Genomic DNA, 12,121 nt, shown 5'->3' on the forward strand with positions numbered 1-12,121 from the left:
CTGTGTGGGACTGTTAGAAACACTCCCGGTACTCGCGTGCGTACGCGTACGCGCACGCACACACCCACGCGCACACAGGCAACCACCTCCATGCTCTTAGCCAAAGCAATTTCACAACCGTTTCAGCGGTCGTGTCTGGTGTCTCCTGGTCAGCGCCGCTCCGTAACATCTGGCCTGTCATTAACACGGCGAACGGCCTATGTCGTCATTGGAATTCTGACGAGCGCAGAGGAGGAGCTCGCCCAAGGAAATGAGAAAGGAGATCGGGCTTTTGAAGAGATTCAGAGAGGGGTATTTGGAGATCCGTGTACTCCCTAAATGCTCCCCGAAGCCCTGCCTCCTAACATATCAGCCTGGCTCCCTGTCCAATCACCCTCTCCTCAGCCCAGAATGGAACATACGGTTTCCTTGTTCCCCTTTCAGGACAAACCGCCAATCTTCAATTCAGATAATGTAAATCCACATGTTAGGCCTGGCAATATGCTGATTTAGGGTTAATCCAATGTTGATATTCTAGACCGTGATCACATTGATAAATACATTGGGGACAAGGGAAGCAATATCAACAGTGATTGTCTGTGACCCAGCCTCACATAGGTAATGGAGAGTGACTGGATGTCTGTGTGTTTGTGTGGGCATGTGTGAACATCTGTCAAGCTAATCTGCGGAAAAAAACAAGCTCAAATAAACATGTCGTTTTTTTGCTTTTTGGGGAAATCTTAATAAAAGCAGGGTGTAGTAAGTGAAGCAGGATGTGAACGAGTATGTTGGGCTGCTGTTGGCCCGGATCATTTTCACCTCAGAACAAGCAGCGGGGGTTCGTCTCTGAGAGGAAATACAACTGTTTGGTGGCCGTAAAAAAGATCTGTTTTCGTTTCGCGTAGCGTCTCTGAGACACAGTATCATGACTCCGTTATTTTATTCAATTACATTCTTGTGGCATGGTGTCAGTGACTAAAGGCAGACTAAAGGCAGGCTAAAGCTAGCCCGAGGCAGGCTAAGGTTAGACCTTTTGAATTGGATCTACTGGTATTTTTCCTTTGTAAATGGTCCACCACTTATAACCGTTCTGATGTATTCATGCATATTAAATGTTCTATAGAAGTCTCTGCATCGCCTAAATACATCAATAACAATGTCCTCAGGCTATGTTTGCCAGTCGTCCCTTCTGTTTTTCTTCACACTGCTCAGACCCCCCCTCCACACACACACACACAAACGCACAAACGCACGCACGCGCACACTCCAATGGTAGCCCATAGCAACAGTAATCTATGGTAATCGCAGGCGAATGAGAATTAGCTGTTGTCACAGTGCTCGAGACTGTGGACGTCTTTCGAATGTATGTGAACAGTGAAGAGGGCTGTTGTTCACGCTCACTCTTTGCGCTCATCATTGTGAAACGGTCTCCAGAAAGGCCCTCTTACCAATTCAGTAAAATTGGTCAAAAGAAAACAATAGAGATGCCGGTCTTTCTCTGCCAATCGATTTCGGGCTGTGATGTAATCGGGGAGGCCGTGGGGCAGATGCCTGTGGTGCCGGGTCTGCGGCGATGATCACGTTGACACTGCCTGCCCCCTCTCAACATGGTGGACAGGGGTGGACACTGAGCCATCAGTACCCGACCAACTGGTGGATGGGTAATTGGGTCTGGGCGGTGTACGTTACCTTGAGTAAGAGGAACAGACACTGTGTAGGGAAGCTGGAAATCTGTGATGTTTAATTAGAGGTTTGTCTGAGTCCTGCTGTAGTGGACAGGGCACCGGAAAACAATGGTTGCCAATAGTTAGTTTGGATGTGGGCCTCCTGCATTCGTTCTCATTGAATAGGTGGGTCGATTCTATTGTAACACTGTCTTTGCCACGGCATCAAAAGTTATTTTTCTTATTCAGATAGGCATTGTTAGTGTTCGTCGGTTTGCCAGACCAGTCAAGTGCAAGTTCGCATGTGTGTGTTTGGGTAGAACGAGCGAAGCTGTTTTTGCGTGCCATTGACTGACATTGCTTAGCGACAATGGAGTGGCTGAATAACTCCAAGCCTGTTGGCACCAGACATCACAAAGCCCCCACGCGGAGCTGATCGGAGGTCAGACAATGGGTCCTCGCGCTGAGCTGTGAGGGTTCCCATGCCATGGCGGGGGCGGAGCCGTGGTCCTCTGCTCGGAACGGCCGCGTGCGTGACAAAGCCTGGCGTCAGCTCGCAAGACGCGCTCCTCAATGTGACCTCTGACCTCTTGGCGTCAGTAGTGACCAAAGTGTAGATCCAGAGGGAGGTCGTTAGAACGCATAAGGTGTTGGACTCTGAGCAGATGTTTCATACTGCCTTTGGTTTAATTGGCATTGATTAGTGTGATGTCCAAAACCACAAAGACGTTAGATAGGAACAGGTTTAGGGGAACACCTTCTCAATGCTAAAGGGTGCACATACATGTGTGCCAAACCCCCCCCCCCACCCCCCCCCCCACCCCCACCCCCCCACCCCGTTTGTCAGGCATGAGTTGTTTTTAGGGCCACGTCTGGATTAGGCAGCAGTTTCCCATTTAGGTCAACAGCCATCTAGGAATCTGTCACTTCTGTTGTTCTGCAGTCTGATTTCCACCCAGCGCCGTCTGACCAAAGGCGTTTGCTCGCCCTAGTGTTCGGCATGGGGTCATAGTCGGCAGTGTGTGTTTTGTCCTTCTAAACCGTCAACTTGCTGGGCCCAACGTGGGGGACGGCGTGTCGGGGGGCAGTCGCATTCCTGTTAAGAGAACGTCAAAACCACTTCTGCTCTGTAGAGAGGGAGGGAGGGAGGGGCCGGCCGGCACGTGGCAGAAGGACGGCCCACAACGTGCTGCCCCTGGGCTTCTCTGTGATAAACCGGCCCTGGGATTTGGCCGTGTTTGTATGGCCAGGTGTTTGTATGGCCAGGTGTTTGTATGGCCAGGTGTTTGTATGGCCAGGTGTTTGTATGGCCAGGTGTTTGTATGGCCAGGTGTTTGTATGGCCAGGTGTTTGTATGGCCAGGTGTTTGTATGGCCAGGTGTTTGCATGGCCAGGTGTTTGCATGGCCAGGTGTTTGCATGGCCAGGTGTTTGCATGGCCAGGTGTTTGCATGGCCAGGTGTTTGCATGGCCAGGTGTTTGTATGGCCAGGTGTTTGTATGGCCAGGTGTTTGTATGGCCAGGTGTTTGCGGCCATTCTTCTTCTTAACAGCGCATCTGAAATGAGTTGATCTGATCCAAACCCGCACTTCTTGTTGTGGATGCTGGCCCTGATCCCAGCCCTCACACTGATTTGGCATAATCACATCATTACATTAACACACTGCTCTCAAGCGCATTAGCTTAATAGATTTGATTCTTTGGCACGGGGTCATGTCTTGTACATAGATTATGAATAGGCGCGTAGCACTCAAAACATACCTGGCTGTTTAATGGGGATGTTAGCGGCCTGAACACATTACTAGTCCGTTTCACGCAGAGGAGGACGGAGATGTTCTGTCTTGATCCGTGCGACTGTGGCCTGTCAACTCTACTGAAGAGACCGCTGATGTTTCGGAGGCCAGACAGCCTCTCAGCAGGCTCCGGCGTGACAGAAGAAGCCATGTTGTCCGCCCCCAAACCCCCACACACCCAGACGGCCCGAGACGCAGATCTCTCCGTTCTGGCTGGATCGAGGAGGCCATGGAGCGTTGCCATGGTAATGTGTTGTGTTGATTGCACAGTAGAAGTGGAGGTGCCGCATCTCCGTTCTCTCTGCTACGGGTCCCAGTGCGCGGTGGTGGGTGGGTGGGGGGCTGCAGGGAGGCTCAGCGGGGGCTGGGGGTTTCTGGAGGACTTGGGGAACGGAGCGTGACTCGGGCACGAGGTGGACGTAACATTCAATACCGTTGTCAGGGAAGGGAAACGGGGGTCTGGATGACGACGACGAAGCCCGGCAGTGTTTGCACGGCAGCCGCACGCGTGCGTTTTTTTAAATAAATGGACGATTTCGGGGCTCTGCTTTGAGATTTGAAAAATGCATGTCGTATGTGCCTGCCGAGGCGGGAATCCCCCTCTCTGCGTTTCAGGAAGTGTGAATTATTCAGCGTGGCAGTGTTCTCCTCTATCCTCCTCCCCTCTCCATCTAAACCCATCTGCACTGCAGTCAGCTCTGATAGGGGTAAACTAGCATGTAGAGCCGCGTAGGGGTATGACAGGCAGCAGTGTTCCGATTTTTTACGGAGCTAGAAAAAGTCCCTGACGTGGTGTCGTTACATTTGCTCCGTACGAATGTTTTTTTTCTTCTATTTAATTGGCCTGGTAACAGAGAATCTACTGTGACTCTGGGTTTCTCAGCCAGTGTTTCCAAGGCGGCGTGGTTTGCTGCATTTGCCCTGTCTTACTAAGACATGTCTGAGGAATTCTGAAACCATGTCATTTGGGCAGTAATTTGGTGGTTTAGGCTATTCAGGAGTGGATTTGAGCCAGTTGGAATATGTGCTGGTAGGAAGCCTACAGTGTCAGTGGGACTCCTAAAACACACCGCGTAGCATTCAGTCAAGTAAATAACTAGGACTATTACACTTAGAGTGAGGAGGGTGAATTTGCACGTTCGTGCTAAGTATATGTAACCTTAGGGTAACCTCTGAATAGTTGGTACCCTGTGGGAGGACAACCCCCATATCCCAGAATGCATTGTGTCTTGACTCCTGTCCCATGGTGCTGTTTGGTGTGGAGTACTACTATGACCTAGCTGAAGGCAGCAGGCACAGAGCATCCCAGTATCCCTCTCCTTTCTACCTCCCCTCCTCGGCTCGCGTCTCTTCTCTCCTTTGTAGACCATCCCCCTCTTTTACTCCCTCCCTCTTCTCCTCTGTTCGGGAAGCCCTCAACAGGAGCCCCCAACGTACTCTGACACCTCATTAATGTCACCAGAATGAAATTGGGTCTGAAGTTGCGTGCGTGTGTGTGCGCGTGTGTGTGCGCGTGTGTCTGCGCGTGTGTCTGCGCGTGTGTCTGCGCGTGTGTCTGCGCGCGCATGTGTGTGTGTGCGTGTGTGTGTGTGTGTGTGTGTGTGTGTGTGCGTGTGGCACCTTGTTACCTTTTTTTACTACCACACAGTAGGTTTAGGAGTTACGGAATATAGGATTTTTAAGGGGAATGACATGTTGAATAGGTGGGAGGAAACTACACCCTAATGTATGAGTGTGTGGGGAGGGTGATTACTGTGATTGGGCTGTCAGGCCTGTGATGATGGTTATGGGTTGCCGGTTATGTTGATGCCGGTGATGTCATTGATATTGGTGGTGGCGATGTCATTGATATTGGTGGTGGTATTGTCAGGGCTGTGATGATGATGATGATGATGATAATGATGGTTATGGGATGCCCGTGATGATGGGGTTCCTGGTTATGTTGATGCCGGCGATGGTATGGATATTGGTGGTGGTGGTGATGGCGTGGATATCGGTGGTGGTGATGGCGTGGATATCGGTGGTGGTGATGGCGTGGATATTGGTGGTGGTATTGTCAGGGCTGTGATGATGATGATGATGATGATGATGGTTATGGTATGCCAGTGATGATGGGGTTGCAGGTTATGTTGATGCTGTGCGATGGTATGGATATTGGTGGTGGCGATGGTATTGATTGTGATGGCATTGATATTGATGGTAGTATTGTTATAATGATCATTGTTATAGTGGTGGTGATGATGATGATGAGAGGACTATAATTTCAAGTGTCTGGTCCTGTCCAACATCTTGCAGCACCCTGGAGTACCCCCACTAACAGGGCCTTTTGAACAACTGTTCAGGTGCGTAGCCCAGTCTCCTCCAAACAAACCGCTCAGTTGCTATTCATTTTCCTTGGTGAATATTTTTCATTGCTTGAGTGATGACATTTTAGATCTGTCTTGAGTCATGCCAGGTCAGTGCTTTCTCAATGATCAGTGAAATGTCTCTCAGATTTTCTTTTGTGCCTTTTTCATTGCACTCTATTAGAACTGCCTGGGATCTGTCCCACGGTGGTTATTAGCTCAATGGCTTTCATGACTGGGTTCATCCAGAGTCCATGTCCCTTTTGGGTATACTTTAGCCCAATTATAATTATAATTTTTTTTGCTTGCATACAATACATTTCTGTCTTTGAAAATGGCTTACCTTAATGTGCAAGTAATTCGTTTTGAATTAGTGTTAATGTTTTAACCATTATAAAAAATTAAAAATTGTGGTCCACAATGTGAATGATGACTGTATTTAGATGACAAACTTTGATTAATGTTGTCATAGATGTTCCATTGTTGGGGTCAATCTCTCCCCTAAACCATGATAGTGAGTGGTAATGGAGTTTGCTTTGGTTGTGTATTAAATCAGATAAGATTGTTTTGGTTGTGACTTAAATGACGACCGCAGTTTGGCTCCCTCATCGCCTGTTGCTGGGCAGATTTGGAGCTATGGGACAACAGACAGGCGGGATGAGGTCAGACTAAGAGCACTGCTTGTGCCAGGAGGGCAATTGGCGATTGGAGGACTTCCTCCACACAGACACGCATGCATGGACACAAGAAAGGCACACACAGCCCAATGACACACAGCAACAACATAGCCTCCCGGAGATTCATCTCCCGGACAGGAAGAATCAACTTGACAGTGTGTGCGCGCGCGCCAATCGCTGTTATTTTTTTCCTGGCACTTGTTGGCATGGGAACAGAAACCACAACGTGGACTGTGTAGTCTGACGTCCGTAGTGTGCCTTACTCGTCTGTTTACCACTGTTCTCTCAGAGTGTACTTTATTTTTACCGTTATTTAACCAGGCAAGTTTGTGAAGGACCAATTTGTATTTGGACCCACTGTCCTATAGGGTCCGGGCGAGGAGGGCCTAGTACTCGAAGCCCTTTGTAATATGTTTGCACGCCTCTCTAATCTCCAAGCGGTAGACCCACTGTGGGGTCGCCATGGTGATTTCCGAGATGGCAACAAACCAGGAAACCATTTCCAGGGGCAGAACAAGTTAGCTCACAAATGGCCTCACTGACTCTCCTCCACTTTAGGAGAGCAGATGAATTCCGAAAAGACTAACTAATACGACCCCTTCTCTGTTTTAAATACGAAATGTCACATTTTCTTCTTACCAGTATCGTATCGCTGAGATTTCACCTCTGACCTTTCACCCGTGGCCCCTGTCCCGTCTGCTGTCCCGTCCCAGACAGGGGGCACAGAGGCAAGGCCACCTCAGCAGTCTGGAGCTGTTGTCCGTCAGCCGTAATGCAGATGCTGCACTGTCCCGATGATTCAGGCTGGGAGGCTCCCTGCTCTGGCTTTAATGACATATTTACCCAACATAGCTCAATGTTTTGACCTTTTTGCAGAGGACAAATTAAAACTCACAATAGCATTGCCAGTGACAGACTTTGTTGCAAATGAAAAACCACACATTACTAAAGACAAAACGGCGTAGCTCGTTAAACCGGAGTATAAATCTAAAAGCAGAACTTGGTGTGGTGAGTGATGAAGAACCCACTGCTTTACACCTTTAGCCTTATAAATGCTGTGATTGTGGGAGCAGGTCCTCTAAGTCAGAGTTAGGCCACTGGACGACCAGTTTGAATCCTAAACTATCTGCCTACACATTGTCTGAAGTACAGCAGAGCAACGTACAGTAGCTGGTGTACTACTTCAAAACCGGGTGCTGTAAAACCATGGTACCATTAAAATATGGGTAGCTTTGGCTTTGTAGTGCAGATGCCCTTTTATTTCAGATGTCCTCTGCAGAATGTTTTTGTTTTCATTGTTGTGGTCATGAAACAATGTCACTTCATAAACAGCATGTTTCAAATGTCTTGTGAAACCATTAATCCAGTGTGAAAGGTCAACAAAGGAAGTCGAAGAGTCCCTGACAATGTCCCTCGCCTTGGAGCCGTCGCCATGGCGATGCCAACAACTGTGCCCATATGGCTGGTTGGCTAGGAGATCAGCTGCTCCGCGTGAGGAAGCCATTCCAGCTATGCTGCCCACGGGTTCCTTGCTGAAGTCTGCCTAGCCTGCCAAAAACACAACGCCTCCTTTTGCCTCTCCTCCCCCTCTCCTCTTTTGCCTCTCACGCCTCTCTCTGATCTCCAAGCGCCTTCGCGATCAGGAATTTTGTTTGCCTCGCACTACAATTCCATGTCAAGTTTTACATGAAGTCATTGTGAGAGAGGTATGCATGGCAGTGCTAAAAATGGTTTGATTTTGGTCCAATGTGTTTAAATAGCTTTTTGATTTGGGGTACTTGGGGCATCAAATGGTGGTGTCTGCAGCCACATTAAAAGGTCTTCTAGTACTAGGCCCTCCTTGCCTGGCCCCTATAGGACAATATAGAGGTCTGTGAGGAGGAGTAGGTAGAAGAACCTTCTCCATATTTGCCCTTCATCCTCTCTCGCTCTCTCTGTATCCCAATGTCTGTCTGTATCTCAATGTCTGTCTGTATCCCAATGTCTCTCTGTATCCCAATGTCTCTCTGTATCCCAGTGTCTGTCTGTCTCTCTGTATCCCAGTGTCTGTCTGTCTGTCTGCATCCCAGTGTCTGTCTGTCTGCATCCCAGTGTCTGTCTGTCTGTCTGCATCCCAGTGTCTGTCTGTCTGTCTGCATCCCAGTGTCTGTCTGTCTGCGTCAACCCCCACAATCTCTGCTGGGGTCTCATCTTTCCATCTGCCTACCGAGCTGGCTCCAAGCCATCGTCTCCACTCACAGGGTATGTGTGTGTGTGTGTGTGTGTGTGTGTGTGTGTGTGTGTGTGTGTGGAGGGGAAGCCTGTGATGACCCCCCCCCCCCCCCCGGGCTAAAGGCACCGCAGAAGCGGAGGCGTCAGTGAGCTGTGCCTGCAAGACGGCTCTCTGCGGAGCCTAATGTTGGAGCAGCCTTCTTTGCTTTGTGTGTTCAATCAATGTAGCTATGGGATGTAAAGTAGGGAGGAGGGGAGAACCACCGGCAGACTGCCTGGCAACAGAAGTGCTTGCTTCGGTCATTTTCTCACATGGCTGTGTTTTGACAGTTGCAGCACTTTGTTGTATTGTTCCACCGTCGCTGTACAACTGTAGTGCGTTCCTCTGTCGACTGCAGCGCCGCGCAGAGCAGGCCATGAAAGAGCTGTGACTATTCAACCCAGTCTTACAGGCCACTTTTAATTGGGCTGTTGGAGCAAGATGTCAGCATGGAACGTACACACACAGTAATTTTTTCACTAGAGGCATTGGTGGGCAAAGAGGCATGAAATACCTGGGACATCCTTGCTCTCTCTCTACTGTTTTAATGATGGAGTGATATGCAGCTCTAACAGTGTTTCCCAAACTAGTGGTGAGATTGTTTGTCCTCAGGGATAGATGGTACAGACCGTTAGACAAACAAACCGTTAGACACTGTAGTACTTGTATTTCTGGGGCCCAGAGTTTTTCCTCCTAACTCAAGGACCTGCACACTTACAGCCCTTGTCTAGGTCGCCATCACGCCTCTCACAGTCTTCCCCTCTGCCCCGCCCCTCTCGCCGCAGATCACCTGTCTCCAGGACTTCTTTGGCGAGGACGACGTGTTCATCGCGTGCGGCCCGGAGAAGTATCGCTACGCGCAGGACGACTTCCTGTTGGATCCCAGTGGTAAGGCCTCCGAAGCCTTGGTGACCGATGGGCCTGTTTACACTAACTCTCTGAACCCTTGTGAAAACTCAACTCTATCATAGAAATAGATGTAGATTCCTGTTCTAGTCATTCTATTCCAGTGGTTTCCGTGCCCCACCCTTTCTCCCTGTCCCTTCCCCAATCGTAGGGTGTGCCCTAAAAGCCCCATCTCCCCCCTGGCCTCAATGGGAAATCCTGCTTCAATAAAGGTTTCGACATGGCGCCCTATTCTCTAGAGCCTTCTCCTATCTAAACTAGGGAGCCATTTTGGACTGAACCTTACTTGTTATAGTGTAGTGGGAGGTGGCAAAGTCACTGTTCGCACTAGAAGTTGGGACCAACGTGTGTGAATGGCAGCGGGTAACATTACAATGTCAAGCTTACAGTAATCCAATTTGCACTGGACTGAACACACACACACACACAGTGTGACGAACCACGGCAGCAGTATCTGTGTAGTTCCAGTACATTCCGTTCCAGTGTGCTTCAGTGTCTGTGAGCGAAGCCTCGCGCTGTGAAGACTCTTATGTTGTTTAGAATCACTTTGAAGATGCCTGCTGTGATAGTCTCCACTGCAGTCCGACGTGACCTCTCATAAATCCCAGCTGACTTCAGCCATTGTTATATTAAGCTGGGTGCTGTCAGTACCGTGTCCTCTGCAGTCCCCCCTTCGCTGTGCTAGATACAGCACTGGGTGGGAACAGGGCCGGTACTTTAGTTAATATCCAACCCCCATGATGAGAACCAGGGGCTAATTTTAGAGATCTGTGCAAACTATTCCCAAGTTCCTACATCCTGTTTTGATTATTCTGCATTGCTCCTGTAACATAAACGCACACAGACGCCCATGGTGTTGTCACGGTTTGAGCTAACAAGGACGTGTTTCGTTTTTCTTAGCGAAGTCCGTTCCTCGTTCATTTAAGTGCTTCCTCGTCCTACTTTTCGGTCCATGCTCCAGTTCGAATAATTAGGTCTTTGCCCAAAAAAGGGTATGCTCCTGGTACTTCTCCTCAGCTGCAAAGTCGACTCTCAAGAAGCCTGTAAAATCCTGACTCAGTTTGAGGGAACAACAAGTTAACACTCCGATCAAACGACCTGGCCTTGTACTGCAGCTAGAAAAGCAGGAAACATTTTGCTAAAGTCACCTCTAAAATGTCACAGTATATCCTGTCGGTCTGGTAAAGTAGTCCACGTTTACAGTAAACGAGGTGTCATTTCACACACTCTCGGTCGTCGCTCCTCTAAAATGGGCCGCCGTTGGCTTGTGCCCTCATCTCATGGTGATTGCTTCACAAGAGCGTAACCTCCACGTTAACACTCGTGTGCAGATGACCCGGAGTTCCACAACCGGCCAGTTAACGCTAACTAGACTGCTCTGCTCCTGAACGCCGTTCACGCCGCTTAACGCTTAGACCCCAACCTAATTTCCCCCGACGTGCGTTGCTTCTGAACGCGGCCCAGGTCTGTTTGTCGGCCTGCCTCTGTAAGTGCGGACACTATTAAAGCCTTGGCGGAGAGCACGATAACCGTAATTACTGCAGCTGGCGAATGTTTCATAGGTTGGTGCACCTCGGAGCCAGGAGGGGCGTTCGTATCTGATTGTGGGAAAGAGCCGTATGAATAAAAAATGCGGAACTCCTTCAACACTCCATCCTTAACACTTTCTCAAGGAGACCCATTGCTGTGTGTAATCGAAGTAAATTGGGACATGATTTTAGGCTGCATTCAGCTGTTTCCTATTTGAATGTTCCGTTCTGATACTACGCAACAGCAGATTAGACTCTGCTTTGTTGTGGTATTAAAGCCTGGAATCACCACTGAGAGTCCGAGTCATTGTTGTTTCACTTGATGGAAAGAGAAGGAGAAAAAAAACAATGTTCAGTTTGGATTTGAGTGCTAGTGTTATTATTCATCCATTTATATTCACTCCTCCTCCCCCCCCCCCTCCTCTGTATTGAATCCCAATACTCCCCACAGTAACCTTGACAAGGACACGTGGGTATTGGCCATGGCTTGGGGTGGGGGAAAACTGTGCTTTTGTGCGAAACAGTGTGAAATTCCTAACCGGAGCCATATCAAAAAACAGAGCTGTATTGAATTGGCTGTGGGTGTGTGTCTTCACAGAATGCCGGGTCCTGAAGTCAGCGTACTCCGCCCGCCTGCCCACTTCCTCAAGGGCAGCTGGTAGCAAGAGCCCGGCCCTGTCAAGACGGAGCAAGTCCCCTGGAACAGGTGGGCAAAGACTTCAGGCTTCACTGTCCTAGTGAGGACTCCGAACGGAGATCAGGTCCCTGCATGTACACACACACACACACACACACACACACACGGCCTGGCAGTTAATTTCAACTTTTACAAAGCAGGGACTCTTTAAAAAGAGTTTCACCGGGTGTTTTTCTTAAGCTAAAAATAAAATATAAAAAAATAAATAAAACAATGGGATGTCTGAACTGTATTCTTACATCTGTCACCATGCCTCCCCTCCCTCTCTTCTCTTTTTCATG

The 12,121-nt window shown here is 49.1% G+C and overlaps 1 protein-coding gene across 4 annotated transcripts in view; it reads left to right on the forward strand.

Moving 5' to 3' along the window:
• dclk2a (doublecortin-like kinase 2a) overlaps positions 1-12,121 on the forward strand; it is a 46,060-nt gene that overhangs the window by 13,620 nt on the left and 20,319 nt on the right. For all 4 annotated transcript variants that reach the window (XR_004575485.1, XM_034291057.1, XM_034291056.1 and 1 more), the window contains 2 exons: positions 9,494-9,596; positions 11,742-11,849. Coding sequence is in view for 3 of the 4 variants with exons in the window: in XM_034291057.1 (XP_034146948.1) it covers positions 9,494-9,596; positions 11,742-11,849 (211 nt within the window). In the remaining variant the exon portion in view is untranslated. The remainder of the gene's footprint in view (positions 1-9,493; positions 9,597-11,741; positions 11,850-12,121) is intronic.

The sequence above is a fragment of the Esox lucius genome, chromosome 25 (assembly GCF_011004845.1).
Source record: "Esox lucius isolate fEsoLuc1 chromosome 25, fEsoLuc1.pri, whole genome shotgun sequence".
Classification (NCBI taxonomy): Eukaryota; Metazoa; Chordata; class Actinopteri; order Esociformes; family Esocidae; genus Esox; species Esox lucius.